Raw genomic sequence first — 26,104 nt, forward strand, 5'->3', positions numbered from 1 at the left:
ACCCAAGGATCTGGACCAAAAGTGAATACCCCACAGATCATCAAGCGGGTAGATCAAGAGAGAGGATCGAGCCTTATTACAAGCAACAAAAACATGAACAAAAAACCACAAGAAAATAGAAAAAATAAGCAGGAAACGAACAGGAAAAAAATGGAAAAGAAATACAAGGAAAAAAGAGACAAAAGCCAAAAAACACAAAAACAAAAAGCGACACCGGAAGAAAACAGGCCTCAGAGTGAGGCTGTCGGAAAGCGATGTAAGGAAGAGTGGACACGGACGGAGCCGGAGAGCTAGTGGCAAGAGCGCGAGTTGACGTGGGTCTGAGGGGGGACGGTAGATCGGGCTTAGACTAGTTCGATCCAAGAGCCACGCCAGAACCAGAAAATGACTCGGTGGATCTGAGGTCAGGGGCCTTAGGAGAGGGGCTAAAACAAAAAAAAGGGACAAAAGAGGAGAAAGAGGCGGAAAGGTAAAAAAAAAAGCACCGCACAAGGAGCTAGGAAGCATAAGGTAAATAGTATAACTTATAAGGTGAAGATGGGGAGGGAAAGCAGCAAAGGATGAGGGAAGGAGGGGGAGATCGAAGGTTCTCCTCCTTCTCTTGTGTGGCACTCTCTGCTAAGAAAAGAAACCCTTAAGTTACAATATTAAAAAGAGAAGTTAATTCATCGACCATAATACTACTATGTTATGTCTTAATAAATTACCCCTATGATTTTATATGTTAGTATATTAAAAGCATGTTTGGAATTACATTAAAAAATATAATATTTTTTTAAAAAGCTTTATTTTAATTTTATTTTATTTCAAAAATGGGTTTTTGTTATTTTAGAGTAAAAAAGTCAAATAACTATTTTCGAAGTTTTTTACCAAACATATTATTTTTTTATTTGACACAACTTTTTAGATATTAAAATTAATTTTTAAGCTCCCTAATGCAATCTCAAACAGATTCAAATACAACTTGTTGAATTTAATTGATTATTTATAACTCCAAACTTCATTTTTCATACCAAAATCTAAGGAAAAACCCACTCCTATACTACCCTGTCCCAAATCAATTGCATGCATGCTTATTTTTTAATGCACAAATAATAAAAATAAGTTCATATACACACTTATTAAAAAAAAAAAGAAAAAAAAGAAGAAAGATGGGGAAAGAAGGAAAAGAAAGAGAAAGAAAAAGAAAGCGGGAGCTTACGAGGGAAGGCAAGGAAAGCTTAGGAAAGCGTAAAAAAATTGAAGGCAAGAAAGGAGCGGAACCAAAATCCGTCTCACCACCCAGTCACCCACCCATCCATATCATTTCTGATTCTCTCTCGCTTTCTCCTTAATAGACCGAGAGATTCCTCTCACAAGCAATCAATCAAGCAAGTGATAAGCGTAAAGAGAGAAACAAAGGTGCGTGCCGTGATGGTATTGTGGGGAAGGATTTGATTCCGACAATCTGGCCGCCTCCCCCAACAACGAAAGAAGGAAACATGGACGATGAAGTTGTTCAGCGGGTCTTCCAAGATGGAGGCCGAGACTACTTCCAACAACAGCCCTCAACTTCCGCTTCCTCCTCCTCCTCTTCTATCCTCCAATCCCTCCCTCTCCATGTGGTACGCACAAACACACCCAAAAAGTACACGAACATGTTGTTTTTTTGGGTTTTATTATTATGTTTTCTTTGAAATTGGGTTTCTTGTATAGATTATGTGCGTGCGCGTGTCAGTATTCATGTGGGTTCTGTGGCTAGCCTCGGTCTGGATGCTTCTTGCGTGTTAATGTTCCCATTTTGCTGCCTCTAATTTCCATTAATATCACATAGAAAATGATATTATGTGCATGTGTGTGTGTGTCTGTTATTTAACTTTTTCTTCAAGAAGCCTGGGGTATGGCTATTTGTGGATATGGGATTTGCTGTGTATTGATACCATTTAGGTAACTTCAAGAATTTGATTATCTGCTTTTGTAACTTCAAGAGCATAGCTAATTGTGGGAATGGTATTTTGCAGTCATCAATGTGTTGTTGGTGCTGCATTGTGTTATGACTTCTCTTTTTACTGTCCATAAGTCTGAGCGTTATGGTACGGGAAAGTAGTGGTAGCTTGCTTTGGAATTGGGATCGAAATATATATTTTCTTGATGATGTCGTTTTAATCAGAATTTTGATAATTTGCTCTATTATTTTCATTAATAGCCCTAGCTAATAGGTGGGTTGATATGGTGCAGTCTTTCGACCATGGGTATTATTTGTTAGTAAAATCTATCCAAGAATTGCGAGAGAAAAAAGACGGTATTGTTACAGTTGCAATCGGTGGTCCAAGCGGTTCTGGTAAAACAAGGTATAAATGCCGTGTAATGTTTTAATGTCTTACTTTGTTCTTATCATTTTCTTTTTGTCATAAATTTCTAGAGGAAAGGCATTTTATGCTTACTTTCATTGAATTGTTCTAATTTGTTTTGTAAATTTAATGGTGTCCCTGAAGCTTAGCAGAAAAGGTGGCTTCTGTAATTGGTTGTACTGTTGTATCCATGGAGAACTATTGTGTTGGAGTTGATGAAGGGAATGATTTGGATTCAATAGATTTTGATACACTAGTCCAAAATCTTGAGGTTTGCATGTGCTTCACTTTTCTTTATTTTGGGATTTTTTTTTACATATCACATTGGATTGAATTATGTGAGAGCTATTGGCATTTTTAGATGGTTTTAAATGAGTATGCAAGGTTGCCTTTAGCAAAAATCTTTGATTTGCCTATTTTCTTGTTGATTGGTAAATTATACATGCAAGTGGTGGATCTTGGACCAATTAAGAAACAGAATTTTGTGTTGACACTAGGATTTGACAAAAGGCAAAGATATATTGATCCCTGTTTTTGATTATCAACAAAAGAGACGGGTTGGTTCAAAAGCAATAAAGAGTGCTTCATCTGGGGTGGTAAGCATGTAGTTACAGTTTCTATGATTGACAAAGTTTGCTATTGGGTTTATTAGTTTCTTCACATTTTTATCTAGGTAATAGTTGATGGGACGTACGCTCTCCATGCAAAATTGCGCTCTTTGCTAGATATTCGGGTTGCAGTGGTAATTTTATTCACTGAGAGGATTTATAGTTCATTTTGGTGAGGCTTTGCTTATTACCAGTTAGTGAGAGAATACAACATTTCAAATATATTTTTGGTGCATCAGGTTGGTGGTGTTCATTTTAGCCTTCTTTCTAAAGTCCGGTATGATATTGGAGATTCATGTTCGCTGGATTACCTTATTGACAGCATTTTCCCATTATTTAGAAAGCACATTGAGCCTGACCTTCATCATGCACAGGTTGGTGTTCTATAGTTTTCTCACCCTCTGAAATTTTAATGCTAATTCTCTTTATATTGTTTCTATTTTGCAGATTAGAATTAACAACAGCTTTGTCTCATCATTTAGAGAGGCAATTTACAAGTTGAAATGCAGAAGTGAGGTCTGTATATATTTCGTCGGTATTATTAATGGATGTTTGACCTATCTGTTCTAAAAGGAATTGTACATGTCCTCATTTATGTTTTTCTTCAATTTGATGATGGGGGTACTCAAGTGGTTTCTTTGAAATTTTCACCACGTACAACTTATTAATCAGTTTCACTATGGTATGAAATTGGAAATCAAACATAGAAAAAACACAAGAAAATTGATTGCAGTTCATTATATATATATATATATATATATATATATATATATATATATATATATATATGAAAGAAGGCACGGATGTGTCAAGTGCATGTTATACTTCTTGCATCCAGTGTTCTACTTTATAGCTTTGCCAGGTGCATGCCTGTTTTATCTGCTTCCCAACCTTTTCATGATAAAATAATTGATAAACAACTTATGTGGCTATGAGGCGTGCCTAATAAAATTTATATTCCTATGCGTATGTGCTATGATCACTGTTGTGTGCACCATTCCCATCTCCTTTCATGCATAATTTAGGCTTCTTGAAAATGATCTTCGTCAACTCTTCCTTTTTATCTTATGCCTCCTTTAACAAATCCATTTTGTTCTGTGTATAACATTTGTATCTCATTATAAGGTAATATTTATCAGCCACATGCTTTCACTACATGCTATGTTTTGTGACAGTCGCCAGATGGACATTCTGCTTTTGCATTTCAAGGAAATGAACCACAAACAGACAAGTGAGTGTATCAGCAGATAGTTATTTCTACCTCTTGATCATCTCCTACATAATATCAATCTAAAAGACAGTTTCTTTTCTTTTCGTTTTTTTAGCTATGGTTGTACCTGAGTGTGCTAGAAACTTTATTTTATTTTCAGTTTTATTGAGATGTACCTTAGACCTCCTTCGGCAAGTGAGGAAGCACGGATAAATGATTGGATTAAGGTGCGGCAATCTGGTATTAGATATTATCTATCACTTGGCGATCAAAGGATTGTTGACAAAATCTACATCATCAGGCCTAAAGCTGAATTTGAGGTAAAGCAATACCTTTCCTTTGTTGGGATCTAGTATAAACTTCTTAGTGAGAATCAAGTCCTCATTCCTTCTCAGAATAAACATAATGCTTTTGTTCCTTGCTTATTAGTATTGCTTTCTGTATGTATTTGTGTACTTGGGATCTAATATAGTACTTTCAAGCTAAATGTGAACAGTGTACAGAACATTGTTAGTGGTAGCACAATATATCTTTAAATATAAATGTAAATACATAAAGTTCAACAGCAGTGTTTATAAGCTTCATGGAGCTTTCTAGTGTTTGCTGGGTCATAAAGTTCAACAACAGTGTTTGATGGGTCCCTTCCAAAAGAAGGTTGTTTGATGTTAGATCTTTCTACAATGTCCTTGTTTGTAATGATGGCACTCCCTTCCCTTTGAAGACTATTTGGTGGATTAAGGTTATTTTGAGAGTGACTTTCTTTGCTTCGTCGGCAACCCTAAAGAAAATCCTTACCATGGAAAACGCTAGGAAGCTACATGTCATTGTGGTCGATTGGTGCTGTATGTGTAAGAGGAATGAAGATTTTATGGATCATCTTTTTATCCATTGTGACGTTGTTTGTACTTTATGGAATGCTATCTTCAATCGTGTTGGGCTATTTGGGTCATGCCTAGATAGGTAGTAGACTTGTTTGCTTATTGGAGGGGGTTATTTGGTAGCTCTCAAAGTGCAATCATGCGGAAGATGGTGCCTTCAAGCCTTTTGTGGTGTCTTTAGAGGGAAAGAAATGATAGAAGCTTTGAGGGCCGTGAGAGTACGGTGGTGGAGCTTAAGTCTTTATTCTTCAATACGCTCTAGTCTCTCTACCTTTGAACATTTACGTTTGTCTTTCCTAATTTGCTTAGTTTTCATGATTTTCTTAATCTAGTTAGGTGTTTCTTTTGTATACTTCTTGTATACATGGGTTGTGTTTTTCAATTTTTAATGATATATCAAGGGAAAATTCATATATATCCCTCAAACTATAACCCAATTGACAATGTCTCCCCAAACTTTCAATTCGGACAATGCCCTTCCCAAACTACCAAAAAATTATCAATGTTCCCCCAAGGCCCAAAAAGCACAAAAATGACCCTAATTTTTTCAATAAGACATAATACCCCTAAAAATTCAAAAAACTAAAAATACTAAAAAAAGAAAAAAAGAAACCAAGAAGTGTTCGGCCACCCCCTTGGCCAAATGTTGAGGCAGCAACAACATAATTTGAGGTTAAAAATCATTTCCATGGAGGATAGGTTACAGACCACAAAGAGGAAACAACAACAGATAATGAGTTTTCTTTCTAAACACTCAGTAACCCATCATTTATCTAGCAATTTTCTTAGAGGAATGCTCAAAGGAGAGTGTTGGGGAGACAAACACTAAGGGAGTCAAACAAGAGTAAGCTAATATACATAATAGAACACCACTTCTAGCCCAAAAGCCTAAGCTAATGGGCTTGGGTCCAATTAGATAGATTAACTATTTTTTTTCTTTTTACTTAATCAATGTGGGACACAAATCTCATAAGTACATGCACAACAAATCTCTCATAACTTGTGAGTCTTTTCCATACTGACCAAACTCCCCCCCACACAAGAGTGTCACGTGTACTCCAAGAGAAACCACTCTTTTTACCGGATTCAAACAAAACGCTTCAAATCGAGACACTCGTATAAGCAGCCGCGGAAGCTAACCATGAGCTCTGATACCAATTGTTGGGGAGAGAAACACCAAAGGAGTCAAGGAATAGTAAATTAATATACATATTAGGACACCACTTTTAGCCCAAAAGCATAAGTTAATGGGCTTGGGTCCACTTAGGCATATTAATTACTCTTTTTCTTTATACTTAATCAATCTAGGACACAAACCTCACAAGTGCATGCACAACAAAGACAATTGCAAGGTGTTGAAATTGGACAAAAGCGGAGATTAACCACAAGCCCAAGTGTGGAGAATTTGCCAAAAGCATTGTCAGTGGTGGCAGACAGTGGCCTAGTTGTGGATTGCACAAGCCAATATTAAGATGAATTGGCAACTATGGAGTCAGAAATAGAGACGTTTTTCTTAGCTACCTTGGACAATGAATCAAGCAGTGCTATCAAGGGTCCAACTAAAAGTTCAATACCCACAACAAGGGGTGGCAATTTGGATTTTGTCAATGGGACAATAACCACCTCTGGCCATTTGGCCAAAGGGGGTGGATGAGCCGGAGCCACCCTTGGTTTTCTCTTTTTCTTTTTCTGCTATTTATTTTTTAAATTTTTAGTTTTAGTTTTATTTTATTTTATTAAGGGTATTCTCTTCATTGGGGAGATATTGACAATTATTTGGTAGTTTGGGGGGGACATTGTCAATTAGGTAATAGGTTCAGGAGGGTATGTGGACTTTCCTTATTTCAATTACTTATATATAAAAAAAGGATTAGATCATTTTCTCAGAAAAAGGGATCCAAAGTTGGCACGGACCCACCTTGACCCAAAATTTAATCTTGAATAACTATGGATCTGAAGTTGAAATTATATCGAACTTTGGATAGTCTTAACCCAAATAAGAGCCAATTTTTGCCTGTAACCAAATACCCCTTTCTCTTCCAATTCAACGTGGGGAACTAGGGTTTCTACAACTGGCATTTATTGATGGCAGCCACAACAGTGCGATTTGAGGATTCATGCATGCCATCACCCACACCAACACATTGACACCATCTCATGTGCGAACAACAACCTCTGCAATAACCGAACAGCCTATCAAGCAACCCCACAAAAATTGCTGACAACACACACAGCAACCAATACCAACCAATACCCCTGAACCAATAAAATTCTCTTGGTAAAACAACTACCTCAGCAGCCACAATGTGGGTCTGTTGTCCACCAAACTAAAGAGCTTGCTTTGGTACCATGTTTTTTTTTTGATAAGTAAATTGTATATATAAAAAAAAAAGCGCAATGCGCCTCTAAGTACACAAGAGAGTATACATAGGTAGCCCAAAATAAACCCAAACAACAAACCCCAAAAGAAACCCAACCCAACTAGAACCACAACCAAACGAAACCAAAGAAAGAACCCCAAAAAACCCAAAGACTGAAGCCCTTGGTACCATGTTAATACTAGGGTTTGCACAAAATGAGAGGAAAGCATACTTCTTCCCTCTTACTATATGTATTAGTGGAAGTAATACAATTGATAAGCACCCTTGTGTAGTATACTACAGAGCAACCCCACAAAAATTGCTGACCACACACAGCAACCAATACCCCTAAACCAGTAAAATTCTCTGGGTAAAACAACTACCACAGCAGCCACAATGTGGGTCTGTTGTCCGTCAAACTAAAGAGCTTGCATTGGTACCATGTTAATACTAGGGTTTGCACAAAATGAGAGGAATGTATACTTCTTCCCTCTTACTATATGTATTAGTGGAAGTAGTACAATTGATAAGTACCCTTGTGTAATATACTTTATTGCAGGAACATCCTTTAACCTTTACTATAATAATACCCTTTCTAACAGTTTTCATGGCTTTTCTCCTCTTCAATGCTGAAACAGGTTGGCCGGATGACTTTAGGTGGGTTGCTGGCTTTGGGATACACTGTAGTAGTCAGTTATAAACGAGCATCTACATCAGTCAATAATGGCAATGGCTCCCTGTCACTTGAAAACATTGATAGTCTTGGTGAGACATTCATGGTGCTAAGAGGCACAGATAGGAAAGTATGAACTTCTTCTTTAGACTTATTCTGTCATTTGTTTCTTGATCCCCTTCTCCCAAAGCTTTCCTAATAATCTAGTATTAGATATAGTGTTATCATCTTATGCATATGCATTGCTGTATATTTACAGTGATGTGTATAAAATTTTCATTTGGTAAATTTCTTCATTTTAAAGCCATTTTGTCACCTTGTTTTTACTTGCCAACAAAAAGAATTATTTTGTCCAATTCTTGAAATCTGTTATGCAGAGAAGAGAGGTATTATAAGACACTTGGGGTCTTTTTTGTGGCTGAAACAAAAAAGGAAGGATGAAAGCTATGCAGAAATGCATCTGGCAGGTCATTCTTCAAAATAATTTTTGGAGAGGGGAAGTTTCGTAGACACTTTGGAAAGGTGGTAACTTTCATAGACAGTCTTGTACATCGGTTAAAAACACAGCCTTTTCCGGTTCAATTAAAAATGAAACCCATAGATTTATCAAAATAGACCAAGTGACTTTGGGAGCACATGCCCTTTACAGGGGAGAAAGTCAAAAGAAGAAAGAAAGTACTATCGAAGTTATAGTATAAAAAGAAAATAGGTAGATGTTTTCATTCTTCATTTTTTGTTCAGTCTCTCACTATCTAAATCTAAACACAGGGTTAGTATTTTCAGAAAACTCTTTTCTTTCTCTGCAACTCAAAGAGAAGGTTTAGGGTTTTATTTAAGAGTTTCAAGGGTTTTTTTTTCTTGTTTGTTAGCAATCAAATGGCATTTTGGTCACAAAACCTAGGTCCCTAATACTTGTATGGACACTCTTCTTACTCTTATTCTGAATTCATGTGACATAAATTGGGATTGAATTACTTACCAAAAAAAAAGGGATGCAGCCATATTTTCTTTTGCCACCGCGCGCGCGCGGGGGGGGGGGGGGGGGGGGGGGGGGTGGTTGGGGTGTGTGGTTGTTGTTTAAAGAATTTGCTGGTTCTTAATCTCTACTTTAATAGGATATATATATCACATGGCTGCTTTCCAATAGTGTTATTGGCAGTTGTGGGCCCCAAGCTTCAGTTGGTCTATTTTGTCAAGTATGTTGGTTTACTATTAAAAACTATAAAAATTTATATTCTTCAACCAAAGTACTAGAGGTCTTGTATAATTGGCCCCATTGTTGTTCTAGAAATGGGGCCATTTCCCAAAAAAAATTTGTTTGCTTTTGGCATAACAATTTTGGTGATTCAATCATTAAAAATGACCTAAAAAAGTTATTTTCATAATCCTGTCAATGGTAACATCGTGATACACTTTTTAGTGTTGAATCCAGTCTTCATTATCGTTAGCAAGCTAGGGTTCAAGCTTTTAACTTGCCCTTTGCTGGCTTTAGGCAAGTAGTAAAGGACCAAAGGAACTTCATAGCACAATTGTACGAGAATAAGGAAGATATATATGGAGCAGTAATGGTTATAGTTCAATTTATACAAATGATTAATTTATGATTATCATAATGATCATTCTTTAATGACAGATTATGCACACGGTACTAGCAAGGAACCTGCTGCCTGCATGCTGTGTGGGATTAACAGGATAATTTAAGTCAATAGTGTAAAGGATATGGAGTTTCCATGTGATATACCACACATGGTGAATCAAACATTGCTAAATCTGTCACAATCCTTTTTATGATTTTGGCTACTGAATGGCCTAAATTATTGGATGAATTACATAATTGTTTTTTGGAGTTCTTTCTATAATGAAGCAACTGACTTAGAGCATGGAGATGGAGGCTCCTGATCCGTGTTCATGATTACAACATGGCACCCCCTTCCCCTTCTTTAGTGTTATTGGAGTACAAGATGTTGGGTGAATGGAGAGGATCTGCATCTTTTTTTATTAACATGGCTTCTGCAGGTAGAATGACCAAGAGTTGTCCTAGTGATCTGCGAAGGGGTGGAGCAGTAGCAATTGTACTTGGAAAGAATTGATTTATATATATTAATTTTTTTTTTTTTTTATAGGATTTAACATTTTGTAGTGAAAGGACACCGTGCCATTATAGGTGCCAAGGCCATCCACTCATAGATTACCATTATATTTGTTTATTTTCTTTGAGGAGCATGCATTGTAGACTGCTTTGTTTTTGATATATTCATATCTTACTGGGAAATAGCTTTGTTAGTAGGAGGATGACTGTGTGCTATTTGGACTTGAAAATGAAAAGATGAGTGGCTGCTTCTCGAGTTTTATCTAGGATGTGACAAATGACATTCAGACTGCAGAACCATATGTTTATTTTTTTATTTTTTGTGATGAGGAACCTTTTCAAGGCAAGGCCCCTTGGGACCATCCCTGTCGGGTAAACTCCGGATACATGACTATGCCCGCAAAAATAGTTAAGTAATTGAGGAGACTCGAACAACCAACCTTGTGTTAATGGAACCATATGTGTCTTAAAATGAATTCTCATAATTTGAGCTCCTACCATTGTACGCATTTGGATGCACTCAATTTTCAATCACTCTTGTGGTCCATACTTCATTAATATGTTTCTTTTTGTACAAGGACCTCGAAAATCTTGGGACATGTTGAACAAGGTTGAGGAATTTCACTTTTAGAGTCTTGATACAATTCTTCTTGTATGGGGTGGGTCTTTGGAAGAATATGAGGAGGGTTTGGAGAAGTTTTCTAGTCACATTAGATTTGAGGTTGGTGATAGCTCCAGGATTGGATTTTGGTATGACGTGTGATGTGGGGATCAAGACTTCAAGGTGGCTTTTTTAGACATATTTAGTTTGGGCCGTTGTAAGGATGCTTCAGCAGCAAATCTTTTGGCATTCTAGTGACCCTCATCAGTGGAATGTTAGCTTCTTAAAGCAGCTCAAGACTCTCATACTACAATGTCCTGGTTCCTCACGATAGCACTCATTTCCGTTGGAGGATTATTTGGCGGAATAAGGCTCTCCTAAAAGTAGTTTTCTTTTCATGGTTGGCTGCCTTAGGAAAGATTTTAACCATGGATAATCTTAGAAAGTGGCTTGTCATTGTGGTTGATTGGTGATGTTTGTGTAAAAAGAGTAGGGAGTCAATAGATCACCTTTTACTACATTATGAGATGGCTAATGTCCTATGGAATACCATCTTTAGCCTTGTAGGATTGCCGTGGATTATCCTGTGTCGAATGGTAGATATTTTTGCTTTCTAGAAAGGGTGTTTTGGTAGAAGTCTTTTTTTAAGACTCTATAACTGGACAGTTGCCGTAGACTTCAACATTTCTAGATTTCATGTTTTTCTTGATTTTTTTTCTTTTACTAGCTAGGGGTTCTCTTGTATACTTGTTATATACTTAGGTTACACCTTGAGCTTTATAATGACTTACATCTACGTTAGACTACTTATAAAAGAAAAAAATATGATTCTTCTTGTAATATTTGAACTGATTTTGTTTCTCTACGGTCCGCTACTCAGTTTTGGTTAATGGAGAAACAGCAGGCTTTTTTAGTAGTACTCGGGGGATTCGACAAGGAGATCCTCTCTCTCCTTTGTTATTTGTTATTATCATGGAGGCGTTGAGTGGAATGATGGTGGAAACTGAAGCTAGGGGGCTGGTTGCAGGTTTTTCTGTAGGTTCTGTGCACAATCCTGGTATTAGCATTTCGCACCTGTTGTTTGCAGATGACGCTGATTTTCTGTGATGCGGATGTGGAACAACTTCGCGATGTATGCTGTCTTTTCCTATGTTTTGAAGTTGTTTCAGGTCTAAAGATAAATCTGCCGAAGTCAGAAATTGTTCCTATTGGGGAGGTGCAGGATATTGATTTGTTGCCTAGTATTTTTGGTTTTCGGGTGGTTGGCTTACATATGAAGTATTTGGGGCTTCCTTTGGGGGCGCATTACAAGGCTACCACAATATAGACCATGGAAAGGAGGTTGGCGGGGTGGAAAATGGGTCTTTTATCAAAAGGGGGGAGGCTTACACTGATTAAGAGCACTCTTTCTATTATACCAACCTATTTGTTATCTCTTTTCCCCATTCCATCGAGTGTGGCAAACAGAGTAGAGAAGATGCAAAGGAATTTTTTTATGGGGTGGTACCAATGAGGAGACGAAGTATCACTTAGTTAAAGGGTCTTTAGTTTGCTCTCCTATGCAAAATGGTGGCTTGGGGATTAAAAATCTGCGCTGGTTTAATCAAGCTCTTTTGGGGAAATGGTTTTGGTGTTATGCTACGGAGAGGGAAGCTTATTGGAGGAAGGTAGTTGAAGCTAAATATGGGAGTATGGATGGAGGTTGGTGTACAAAACAGGTTGAGGGGTCTTTTGGTGTTGGGGTTTGGAAGCATGTCAGAAGAGGGTGGGAGTCTTTTACCAAGTTCATCAGATTTGAAGTAGGAGATGGATCCCAAATTAGGTTTTGGCATGATATTTGGTGTGGAGATCAACCTTTAAAGGAGGCTGTCCCTGAATTGTTTTGTATTGCAAGAAACAAAGAGGTTTGGGCGAGTGATAATATTCAGATTTTGAATGAAGAAGTGCATTGGAATGTTCCTTTTTAACAAACGGCTCAGGACTGGGAAGTGGAGGTGGTGCTCGCTTTCTATGGCAAATTGTATGAGACCCGGCGCCATTTGGGGGGTGTGGACCGCATATGGTGGACTCCTTCCAAGAGAAAGCTTTTTGAGGTGCGATCCTTCTTCGGGGTGCTTTCTTCTTCTTCGGAGAGGCATGAGGTGGGGAGCTCTTTTTTCCCATGGAAGAGTATATGGAAAGTTAAAGTTCTGCTTAGAGTAAGTTTTTTTGTGTGGACGGCTACTCTAGGAAGGATCCTCACCTTGGATAATCTTCGCAAGAGAGGTTTGATTGTGGTAGACTGGTGTAGTAAGTGTAAGAGGAGTGGGGAGTCTATCAATCATCTCCTCCTCCATTGTGATGTGGCATGTGCTCTTTGGAGTGTCCTTTTTTCCCTTTTTGATGTGAATTGGGTCATGCATGGTAGGGTTATTGACCTTCTAGATTGCTGGAAAGGCCAAAGAGGTAATAAAATGGTGATGGAGGTGTGGAGAATGGCCCTTTTGTGCCTTATGTGGACTATTTGGAGGGAGAGGAATGCTTGATGTTTTGAAGATAAGGAAATGACAATGGCGGAGCTTAGCAATAGGTTTCTCAAATTGTTTTTCCTTTGGGCGGGAGCCTTGAACATTCCTCAAGTTTCTACTATGCATCAATTTGTGGATTTGTGTTCTTCTTTCTATCTTTAAAGGGGTGGTCTTTGTATACTTCCTGTGTACTAGGGTTGCGCCCCTCTACACTTTTTTATGAAATACTTATTATCAAAAAAAAATATTTGAACTGAATTTATGCATCTGAGCTTTAATAGTGGGTTGTTTACTGTATTATGTAGTTTACCGATTAAATTCTGTAGTTGAATATAAGTTTGATTAATCTGTGTTCCTTATCTCATCCTATTAGATAACCTGCATCATGATTCAGCTTGAGTTTCCTTACCTACATGATATATTTCCTATTTATTGAGTTCTTTTTTCATACTTCTTTTCTTTTCTAAAAGTCTAGTAGAAGTCTATCTATATCTTTGAGTGCTTGGTGCATGCCATTTTGGTTATGCTATCTGCATGGTGTTCTGTTTATTGTACAATAATGTTTTGTCTAGTGAATGATGGTGTTTTGTGTACGTGTTGCATGCCATTTGTAGAGTTTGAAGATTTTTCTTTATTACCTTTTTACTGTACAACAAAATTTATACCGCCTTGGTTTTCTTCTTTTGCATAGACGGTTGGAGAGGAAGCATTGAGATTGAGTATCAATGGACCTTGGATCACTAAATCATATTTGGAATTGATTCTTGAGAGAAAAGGTTGGGAGCTAGACTTCACTTCATTTTGTTTTTATTTTTCTGCCTATATTTTTTTTATGGCTCGCATCTTCTATTTTTTTATTTCTTTTTAACGGTTCATGTGAAGTGTCACATGGACCAAAGGGCTACATGGCAAGAGGTAGCTTCCCATATCCCTTAAAAACCACATAAATAGAATTCACTTCTGGTTCTTGCGTATCGATGCCCGGAGATTTTACTAAGGTAGTTGACACACCTTATTCCTCATCTTTTTCCGCTTTTTGAGATTTTGTTAGTTTGTAGCGTCCGTTGTGCCTTTAGAGGTTTTCATTTCCTCATTATGTGTTGTGTACATGGGTTGAGCCCTTGACATCTTTCATATGTCATCATATTTATCAAGAGAAAAGGGCATTTGTTGTTCGTATCCTCTTTTTCTTTTCTTTTTTTCTTTTTTTTTCTTTTTCTTTTTGTCTGATTATGTCACTGTTTTTACTGTTTCCAAAAATTAACTTCACATGCAGGTGTACCTCGCCTTAATTCACCCCCACCTTTGTTTAATACATCAACTAGTAATCAAGAAAGGCTGATTGTTACACCGAGGCCAATTCGTGTCACTCCAAACCTTGTTACTCACCTTGAGGATCTGTCTCAACCATGGACTCGATCACCAACTAAATCTAAAATGGAACCAATAGTAGCAACATGGCATTTCGTCTCATCAGATCCTCTCCATGCTGATAACTCAGTTGTAGGTATGTATCCTTGGCTTAGGAAATTTGTTCATTCACTTTTTAATATTTCTGTTCAGTGTTTCTTTCCTAGGTGTGCTGTTATTAAATGTTATGTTATAGAATTCTCTCATGAAACAACCGCAGATCCTGCCTCTTTCAGGGACGCAATAAAGCTTGCTCCAATGCCTGATTCATATGACTTGGATAGAGGATTGCTTCTTGCTGTTCAAGCGATACAGGTATGGAGTGTGTGATATAAGTTGCTAGAAAATTGTTTTCGTGACACCAATTGCTTCTTGTCTAAAAAGCTTGTCAGAATATTTAGTTGGATCCAAACCTTACACTTGCTTTTTAAAAACCTTTTCAGGCTTTGTTGGAGAATAAGGGTCTCCCAGTTATTGTTGGAATTGGTAATACTGGCTTCAATGATGCTTTCTCTCTCTCCTCGTGTTTTTGTGCTTGCCACATCTAATGCACTTACAAGAGTAGCTTTGTTGGCAGTTTAGATTTGGTTAGGTGAAGTCTGTGAACTGATATGCTCAAGTGCTCTGTTGAGTCTCAATTAATAAAATAGTCTCTAACAAGAGAATAAGTCTATGGATAAACTAGTTTCCAAGATGACTAATAATTAAAGATCAATGAAACCAAGTTATAATATAATTTTGCTAATTTATGTAAGTGGTAATACCTCTTCTACTTTTGTTTGCTTTAATTAGTTATGGGTGGAATTGGCGTGCTAGCAATGGGGCCCTCATTTCTAATTAAGCTGCCTCTGGGAACTTGCTTTGGGGTAGATAGATAGAAAATACTTGCAGTGATATACAGAGTGACTCCAATATACAATGGACAATGGGTGAGGGAAATACTTCAACATCTGTATAAGTATTTCTGGAGGCATTGTTCATTTTTTTCATTACCAGTACTCGTGGGGAAGGTAGCTGGATGGTGGCCAAGTGAATTGTAAATTTACAGTTAAGAGTGTACATGAACCTGAGGAGGTTTTTTTTTTTTTTTTAAAAAAAAAAAAATATTTTTTTATAATTCAATATCCCATGGACTAGGAAATTGATAAGCAACCATATTCTTACTCATTCAACAAATGAAGTGATAATTCAGCAGATTGTTACTTCCTCCATTCCTAAATATTAGTTCATAATTCCTCTTGTCGTCATCTCAAATCTCAATACTTTGTCCATTGCCAAAAAAGATAAGAATAACTTCTCACAATAGCCTTTATAAGGTAGTGAAGATACAAACTCCTCAATGTTCTAAGAAAATGACTCATTTTTGACAATGGAATTTCAAATTTCTTTTTTTGAACCCGAAATAAAATTACTGTATTATTATTAATGCCATTGCTTGCATTGAAAAGTGCGCTATCTCAAATTGTTTAAGCTCTCAGATGGTTTCTTACTGTGTCTTTGCTGTTGTCAATGTTGCAGGGGGTCCAAGTGGGTCTGGAAAGACTAGTTTGGCTCATAAAATGGCAAACATCGTTGGTTGTGAAGTAGTTTCCCTTGAAAGCTATTATAAATCTGAACAAGTGAAGGATTTTAAGTATGATGACTTCAGCTCTCTTGATCTATCTTTGCTTTCCAAGGTAAACATCTCAGTCATATTCCTCAAGCTGTTAAAACTTGGGCCAAATAAGATTGTAAGTCAGTCAAACTCACTTGAGGTGGGTAAAATTATGTTAAAAACATTTGATAAAGTAGCAGGTTTTTATGGTCAAAGATGTGACTGTCAAACTAATCTATTTGTGGTATTACTTTATCATCAATACATAGTAGTGCACGAATCTTTATTTCTAGTCCCTGAAGTCAGATTGTACCATTGCTTTTGCTTTCTTCACTCAGCCTGTTGTGCCAGCATTCCATTTTATACTCCAAATTGTTCTGTTTTACAATTAAAAGTTGTCTAGTCATGTTAAAACTCAATGTCAATTTACAAAAAAAAAATTAAAAAAAAAAATGGACTAGAGTAGGTAAGGTTGAATTTTTTGGGGGTTTTGCTTTACCTTGAACAATATATGATGCCATTTATGAGGGTTTTTTTTTTCTTCCAAAAAATTTAATTACGAACGCACCTTGTGGTCTTGAACCCAAAATCCCATCCTCCATTTCACCCTTACAAGGAGAGGAAGTTGCATTTGAGTTAGAGCTAATTGATGATATGATTTTGTTTGTCTCAAATGCTGAAAATGTTTTTTCTGGAGTTAAATGTAATATTAAAGCCTTTGGAAGTGAAAATTGCAGTGTACTCAAACATTAATTATTTTATATTTTGGTACCTGTCAGAAATTTCACTCATGGTTTTATCAGCATTCTTATTTTTATGATTCACTGGCACAGAATATTGGTGACATAAGAAATGGTCGAAGAACAAAAGTACCCATATTTGACTTGGAGACTGGTCTTCGGAGTGGCTTCAAAGAACTTGCAGTTTCTGAAGATTGTGGAGTGGTATCTTATCAAACTCATTGTGGATTGCTCACATAAATCCATTGCTTCTGCGGTTTATGTTTTATCTTACCTGTTACTCTATGTGTGTTTGGAGAGAGAACAGTTAATTCGTTGAGTTGGCATCAGTTTATTGGGAGCCTAAGGCTGCCTGTCTAATCTACCTTTTATGACTCAAAGGTTAATGCTCTTTTAGATAAAGATAAGAACAAATCTTTTTTACTCCTAATAGAAAAAGATAGAGATGACAAATGGTCGCTTGTTTTCTCTTCCAAGCCTTTTGACATCAAGAGAAAAGGAGATAGAAGAGAAAATTAGGGTAGTGGAGCACCTAGTGGTGTTCCTTGCTTCTTGATCATGAGAGACAAACAAAGATAAACAAGGTCAGACCCCCGCCCCCCTCCCCCCCTTTTCCATGGTCCCATGTTTCAGTATGTAAAATATGAATGTAATGTTATTAACGTGTGGTCTTGTATCAGATAGCTTTTTAGGATTTGTGAACTTTGTGGGTTCTCCTTGTCTATTGGGTTCTCCTTGTCTATATGGTTGTTGCCAATTTTTGTGCTTTTGATAAACTGTTCATGCATTAGCATATATGAGGGAAGCTTTCTAAGAACACGAAGAAGGCATGAGATGTCTCTTGGAAAGATTATTGGCTTTGTACTTTTCAGCCATACTCTATTGCTGGTCAAACAATTTAGCTGGAGGAGGATCTTTGTCTAATACCCTTAACGGTTTTCAATGTTGGTCTAGATATTTGATATTGCTCAATGGGAAATTCTTACAAAAGCGAATTAAAAGTTATAGAGGAGTTATGCTAGCTAATTTGTTTTTTCCTAATTTTCCTTCTAACTCAAAAATATCTTATTTTTTCTTTTGAACAGATCATTTTTGAAGGGGTTTATGCTTTGCATCCTAGTATCCGAAAATCACTTGACTTTTGGATTGCTGTTGTAAGGATGACTTCCTACTCCATCTTCGAGGCTTTAATTTCCATGTATTCTTAATCTATTTTCTTATTTCCAAAAGAAATTTTGATGAGCAAACTGGATAAATAACTCTTCTTTGTGCAAAAACAGGTTGGAGGTGTTCATTCACATTTGATTTCTCGCGTTCAAAGGGATAAAAGTAGAGTTGGGAGTTTTTTGTCCCAAAATGACATCATGATGACAGTGTTTCCAATGTTCCAGCAGTACATTGAACCACATCTTGTTCATGCACATGTTAGTAGACTTGGAACCATCTAATCTCTTTTTTTTTTTTTTTTTTTTTTTTAATTTGTCTTTTTGTAAATAATCGAAATATCATTAAAAGCGCATAAAGTACAACCCAAGTACATAATATACAGGAGATACACCTAGCTAGAAAGAAAAATAAGTCAAGAAAATTATGAAAACTAAGCAAATTAAGATCTAAAGTAGGTATCGAGTGAAAAAGTGTTTTGAGAAAGAAAGACTTTAATTCTACCACGATAGTCTCACGGTCCTCAAAACTTCTATCATTTCTTTCCTTTTGAAGACACCACAAAAGACAGGACGTAATCATCTTCCACATTGCTACACCCTTAGGACTACCGCCCAACCCTCTCCAACCAAAAAAAAAAAAAAAAGGTCTACTACTCTTCTAGACATGACCCAAGATAACCCAAACACGACTAAAAATAGCACTCCACAATGCATTGGCAATCTCACATTGGAGAAGAAGATAATCCACAGACTTCCCGCTCCTCTTACTCATATCACCAGTCAACCACAATGACATGCCATTTTCTTAGGTTATCTGTTTTGAGCATCTTCGCTAGGGGGGCTGTTCAAGCAAGAAACGATGCTCTCAAATGGGTCTTTTTCTGCCAAATTCTCTTTCAAGGGAGGGGGGGCATTATAAATAACTAACATCAAACATCCCTCTCTTGGAAGGGTCCCAGCGAAGCTTGTCTTCATCTCTATATCTCAATCTAAAGGAATACAAGAAGTTAAAAAACGAAGCAAATACATCACCTCCCATTTGTGAGCTTCTTTGATAAAGCTTACATTCCGCTGATGGGAATCACCAAATAACTCCAAGTAATCTACCATGGAAGCATCCTTTACGCGAGCAATACTATATAAATCCAAGAAAATTTCCTTGAGAACCTAATGATACTCAAACCACTTGTCATTCCAGAATCTAATTAAAGAGCCATCTGCCACCTCAAATCTGGTATGACTAGTAAATTCCCCCTTTCACTCTTAATATTTTTTGACAATCCCACCTCATACAACCCATGAACCTCACTAGAACACCACCCACCCCACGAGTTGCCATATTTTGTATCCACTACGACTCTCTACAAAGCCTCTTCCCCAAAAGAGCATGATTGAACAAAAGTAAGTTTTGGACCCCCAACCCTCCTTCATAAATGAGAGGACAAATCTTGGGGCAGCTTACCATGTAAGATTTGAACCCATCACCTAGCCCACCCCATAAAAGTCCCACTGTAAGTTTTCTATGCAATTGGCAACACCTGGAGGAAGGGGAAAGTGTGACATAAAATACGTAGGAAAATTGAAAGGAATTCTCTCTGTTAAGGTGTTCCACCCATAGGCAAGTACATCCTCTTCCAACAGGCTAAACAGCGCTCAATCTTCTCGATAACACATCCCAAATAGATAAGACCAAAATACTTCAAAGGCAAAGGCACCACGCATCCCAAAATACTGGCGAGGCCATCAACATTGTTGACATTACCCACAGAAACTAATTCTGACTTAGTAAGGTTAATTTTCAAACCAAAAACCACTTCATAGCATAAGAATAAGGCACGCATATAGCGTAGGTGTTCTACGTTTGCCTTGCAAAGTATCAAGGTGTTGGAGTTAGGCCCATAGACACTCACAAAAGCCCTAGAGAACCATTTTCAACATTTGTAAAAGAGCAAGCCACAATAATCTCTCCCACACACCTCAATTTTCTCCATTACCCTCTTATCCCACATAATCAAGATTCCACCGGAAGCCCCTCTCAAAGCTAAGTAACACCAATCAACATATTGACATCCCCACAAACTAACTACGACACTACTGGAAATGAATTCTAGTTTAGATTCCTGCAAACGTATAGTATCTGCCTTCCGGTGTTGAGCAAGTTTCTGAGTCTAAGGTGTTTGTCAGTTTCATTCAACCCTCACACATGCCAACAACTTGGGCTTCATAAAAACCAAGCATTGCCCTCCCCTTATTATTCCAGTCTTACGTTGTAAGCATAAGGAGTATTCCAATGGTCAGATGGTTTTATATTTTGGCCATTTTAAAGAGCTTTTAGCATTTATTTTGAATATGATTATTTTGTATTTCTTGCTTCTCTACATTTATTCCACTACTTTTATTTGGAAGATCTCATTTTGTAATTTGTAAGATTTTGACAAGGACAATGTTCATAGTAGAGTCCCAACATCTTACCTTGGTAGTGCAAATTGCTTATGTGCGCATTATGTGAAATCCTTTTTTTTTTTTTTTTTTTTATGAGAAAAAAATTTCGTGTTAATTTTGAAGCAATCTTGACAGTAAACTGACATCAAATTACTCTTCATTTTATATTACTAATTTGTGACTCGTGGGTGCTAACTCTGGTAGTACATTGTGTTGCAGCTCAAAATTCGAAATGACTTTGATCCTGTGCTGTCACCTGAGAGCTCATTGTTTGTATTGAAGAGTAACAAGCCAGTAAGAGTGTGGTCGTGTAATGCTGTTCATGGTTGCTTGACCTTATTTAATTTAGTTTCCCTGACAGGTTTTCACTGTTTCCATTAAATAACAGGTAGCTTATCAAGATATTTTAAAAATTCTTGATCCAGAAAAGTTCTGCAGTTCTGCCCAGAATTTTATTGACATATATTTGAGGCTTCCTGGAATTCCCATTAATGGGCAGTTGACAGAGAGTGACTGCATACGGGTCAGAATATGTGAGGGTAGATTTGCATTGCTGATTCGGGAGGTCTGTGGTCAAATTAATTTGTACTTGCTAATAAAATGCTGTACTTCCTTTCTCTGAAACTGTTGTGAATTCTCAAATCTCATTTTCTTGTGAATTACATTTGTTAGCCTATAAGAGAAGGGAACTTCATCATTCAACCCAAAGTGGATTTCGATATCAGCATTAGTACGGTTGCGGGTCTTCTTAACCTTGGGTAAGCCACATATATAAGTTAATGCATTCTTGTTTTTTTCCCCTAATTATTGACCGAAAAGTGATCATATGTGGGATATACTTAATTCACCATTAGCATTATTGAGTTCTTCCATGACTCAATGGAAATTTTAACAGTTTATAAGATAGGGGGCATTTTAACCAAGCCTATGACAATTTCTCATGACCAAAGCCAAGGATTGGGCTATGAGAGGGAAATATTTAAACCAGCTGATAGATTTTTATACTTATGTGTTTGTATGTGTCTTTTTTTTTTTTTTTTGCCTATTTAATGTACACTTGTAGTTGAAATATGTTATATCCTGTTGTGATGTCAGGTATCAAGCTGTAGCTTATATAGAAGCATCAGCATTCATTTACCAAGATGGAAAGGTCAGATTAAGTTCTAGGAGATTACTTTGTGCTGAAATACGTATTTCTGGGGTGAAATTTCACTTTTGCTGAAGCAATGAGCTTGAATTTATTATTATTGTTACTGTCATTATTATTATTATTATTATTATTATTCTGCTTTTGCTCCCTGATTCCACTGGTAGGTTTTGCTCACTCCAAATTTTTGTTTTTAATTCGATTCATCTTAGTTTCTTATTGTTCTAAAACTTTTTTTCATGCAGCTTAATTATCTATGAAAGAAAAGGCCAGTTTTCATGCCCTATATGTAATGGATAGCGATTGATCCGTGGTACATAGGAAATTATGTGATACCAATATAAAGTGAAAAATGTTGCATTCTCCCACTTCCACACTTCCAAGTACATACTCTCTGACGTAGTATTGAAAATCACCATTGCATTTTGGGATTTAATAGTGATTTTCAATGTCACGTCAAGAAATGGAGTGAGAGTGTGTGTAGCATTTCTCATATAAAATCCTTGTTTTGTTCCCTTACTCCTTTATGGTGCAGTAGTGAAATTTTTTGTCTTGTTTTTGTTTTCACATGGTGCGTGCATTCATTATGCTCCGTCATAGACTGGCACCTATATTGCTATATTGTAAAATTTTGTAAGGAAAATTTTTTGATATTCGTAAGTGACAATTGAGCTTGCAGCAGCTGATAAACAGAACTTTAAACTTTGAAGGCTGTGGAGCCTGATATAAGCAAGGCCTTAACCACCTTTGTCTACATTTTTCATTTCAAACATAATTCACTATTTGCAATCTATGGGGTTATGAAATTGATTTATCAGGTACACTTATCAAAAAAAAAAAAAAAAAATTTATCAGGTTGAAAATATTCTGTTCCTTTCTTTCATTTCTCTCCCTCTTAGGCGCTCTTTATTTATACCTCCCATGTATGTGGGTTGTGCCCCTTTGCGCTTTTTATTTATATTTCATTTACTTATCAAAAAAAAAAAAACAGGAGGGATGTTGTTCATGTGGGCAAACGCACCATATCTGATGTAAGACAGCATATAATGGATGTTGTAGGGTTATTTACAAATCAGGTGTAGAAAGTTTGAGCTTTGTAGGGCTTTAATGGGCTGAATATAGGAAGCAAAGTTGCTGCAGTTTCTGGGCAGTGACTTGTTTTAGTGTTTGGGGATAGCTAGACTTGGTTTTTGTGGTTGAAAATATTAGGGAGTTTGGGGGGCTCAAATAGGGTAAGGAAAAGGGATTTGGCTTTCGGATGGCAGTACCAGGCTGTGAACAGTAATTCAGGAACTGGCAGATCTGGTTTTGTGGGTTTGGAGGCTAATAAAAGGTGCTTTGTACTATGGTCTTTATAAATTTCTGGGTTCTAAGGGTGAGAAGTCGAGGTCGGATTATAGTGTTTGAAGGTTGGATGAATTGCTGGAGATTAGAAAGTTAAGAATAAGATAGATTTAGGCATCACGCTTAATTTTTCTAAATATCACGCTCAAGTTTTCCTCAGTATTACACTTGGATTAAGGTTGCATCACGCAAACCTCAAAGAAAGTTTCATAGCTTTTGAAATTTTAGCAAAACGTATTCTCCATTGACTAGAAAACATTGCATCTGTATAAATAGATGATTAATTACTAATCTTATTAGGATTTGGATTTAATGAGTTTCCCCTACTAAGCACAACTAAATAACTACTAACACCCTAAAAATAAAGCATTGTAGGCTTGTAGCATGAGACACCTATAAAATAACCCAATGTACCAAAACTAAATCCTATTTCTACAAATCTGAAATTAAAATAATACCCCTGATTCCTAAAGTAGAATAAAATTTAAATAAACAAAATGAGATTCAGAGTGCTAGCATCAGTAATATCTGAGTGAGGGGTGAAATTTTAGTTATTGATTTCATTTGCCATGAAGAGAAGAATCTCCAGAATCTTTGAGACGGTGGTGTTATGAAACGTCATTTTGTCTTTAAAATTCCAAGTATAATTACATAATAAATCCCCGTGTTTGATCTCAGCTTCCAATTAAATCCTTATCTAGCTGAATCATTATCATGTAACTGATTTAGATCTGATTCGTAGCGCCTGCTTTTGATGAACTGATTATCGTAAAGCACGATGTTTTCTGATATTATAAGATTGTTTTTCTTTTTTCGCTTTGCAGGTTCCCTGTTGATATAATAGATTTTTTTTTTTTGGGTTTTATATTGGCTTTAAAATCTCTTGCTTGCATCTTCTAGATCCTAATTGAGGTTGATCATCTACAAAATGCCCCTAGTCCTTACCTACAAATCAAAGGTGTTAATAAAGAGGCTGTGGCAGCTGCTGGTTCAATGCTTAAACTGGATGGATCATATACTACAAAGGTTTTGGCTTTACTACTTGAATACAGTATAGCATAATGATTTTGTGCTTGCATGCCACCAGCCTTTCTTTGTATAAATTATCACGAGAACCCATTTGCATCCTTTATGCTGTTTGACTTTATTGACATTTTTGTTGTATTTGTAGAGTTATCTTCAAATAATTTTGGAGAGATTACCAGCAATGGAAAGAAGTTCAAGTGGAATTAACCCTCAGCAAGCTGCAAGGCTGCAGGAACTTGTGGAATTTATTCAATCTCAGGTAGTTTACTGCTGAGTGAATGCGGGGATGACAGACATATACTTCTGAAACCTACATAAGAGATAATATTCTTGTTCAAAATTTTAGGACTCTTATCAGAGATTCTATTTGCATAGCTTTGCCTCATATAGCAGATTATTATCACAAGATGTTGCAGAATTTTCTAAAACGAAGGGAATTAGAGAAACCCCAAATCTTTTCCCACAAATGGCCCAACCTAGAGCCTTCCCCACCCCCAACCCACAATAACAACTCATCCCCTTTCCAAAATCTTGAAAAAGGTGCATCTATTTTAATTCTGGAAGTGCGGATGTTGTACTTACTGCATCTCTAATGGTTAGTTGAAATACTATGGTGGACCCAACAGGGCAGCAGTTCAGCTTCAGAATCCTCACCATGTAGAGAGGTATCTCCAATAGAAGGGGTTATTGAAGACATGCAGTCCAGGATTAAAAGGCTTGAGCGGTGGCACACCATCAATACAGTAAGTCCAATAATACCTTTTCTCATATCGTCTATGTAAACTGCTCCCAAGTCATTCTATTGCTTTTCCAATTACATTCCCATCTTTTTTATATTTGTGGCAGGTCCTTTGGACTTTCCTGATGTCAGCCCTTGTTGGTTATTCACTCTACCAAAGAAAGCGCCAGTAATGCCTGCTTTTAACAATTTTTCCATGCAGTCTCGAAAGAGCCTTGATCTCCTTCCATAGGTGAAAAATCAATTCTTGGAATTGTTGAGTCTGGAATTGTTTTTCCAAGTCTAGGATCAATTTAAAGGAAATGAGAATTAGGTTAGGAATATAGAGAAAATAATCCTTTTTTTCTTGCTCCTCTCATTTTAATGGTTGTACATGAGCTCAAAGAAACAGTACTAGAATATAGTTCAAATTTATATGCCTCTACTGAGAATGGAAGATTAATTGCTAGTTGAGTTTTTTTAATGTAAGAAATCTCTATTGCTGATCATGATCAACGGAAATTCATGTAAATTTGATCATTGTGACCATCGAGACCAGCATCTTGTGTAATATTCTCAAGAAGATTATAAGATCATAAAAGTGGTCCATGTCGTCCACATTACGTTCATAGGAATTTTATGTGACAATTGAAAGGTTAAACGGTACCTAGAGCTTTTCCAATCTTGATTGCATTTCGGGTGGTCATATTCTGCATAGGAAGCCCATGCAGTCAGATCCAAAAGGGGCAAAGATTGGAAAAGCTCCTCAATCTCCTCGAGGGTTAAATCAGGGGACCAAGGTTGAACAAGTAGTAAAGAACTACTGAACTACGGATATACAAGGCCCTTGTTATAGGATACGGTCAACATGGCTTTGTAGAGGAACAACAAAGAGGAATTTGTTTGGTGCTAGAACTTCAACAGCCAAAGGAGTAGCAAAATTCCAAGCTGCTGCCATGGTGGCCCGTTGAGAATGAAGAGGCTTAAGGGTGAGTAGCTTGCCGATAAGAACAAAAGCCTCTTGATTTGGGGGTAGGGGTAAAAAGGTGGTTATGGTTAGCGGTTATTGGCTAAAACCGTTAATCGTAACCGCCTAGGTGGTTAGTAAAATTCACTAACCACCTCCGTTAACTGCCTAGGCGGTTAACCGGCGGTTAGCGGTTATTAACTAAAAAAAATTTAAAAAATAAAATGATGTTTTTATGGTAATATGATAATATCATTCTATATACGACATTATTTTTATATATATTTAAAATTT

General features: G+C 36.9%; 1 protein-coding gene across 1 annotated transcript; it reads left to right on the top strand.

Moving 5' to 3' along the window:
- Nucleotides 1-1,178: 1,178 nt before the first annotated feature.
- On the top strand, nt 1,179-25,472 carry LOC132177290 (P-loop containing nucleoside triphosphate hydrolases superfamily protein). The gene is made up of 26 exons (XM_088515397.1): nt 1,179-1,604; nt 2,218-2,330; nt 2,475-2,601; nt 2,828-2,926; nt 3,004-3,072; nt 3,178-3,312; nt 3,386-3,454; nt 4,114-4,169; nt 4,309-4,468; nt 8,025-8,189; nt 13,948-14,032; nt 14,533-14,763; nt 14,887-14,981; nt 15,110-15,152; nt 16,185-16,342; nt 17,094-17,204; nt 18,086-18,154; nt 18,281-18,424; nt 20,828-20,902; nt 20,997-21,173; nt 21,281-21,366; nt 21,704-21,758; nt 24,000-24,125; nt 24,271-24,384; nt 24,752-24,868; nt 24,972-25,472. The coding sequence occupies exons 1-26, from the start codon at nt 1,482-1,484 to the stop codon at nt 25,035-25,037; spliced, it is 2,868 nt and encodes a 955-aa protein (XP_088371523.1). The 5' UTR covers nt 1,179-1,481; the 3' UTR covers nt 25,038-25,472.
- The last annotated feature ends 632 nt before the right edge of the window (nt 25,473-26,104 follow it).

This window comes from Corylus avellana, chromosome 4 (assembly GCF_965113065.1).
Source record: "Corylus avellana chromosome 4, dhCorAvel1.hap1.2, whole genome shotgun sequence".
Taxonomy (NCBI): Eukaryota; Viridiplantae; Streptophyta; class Magnoliopsida; order Fagales; family Betulaceae; genus Corylus; species Corylus avellana.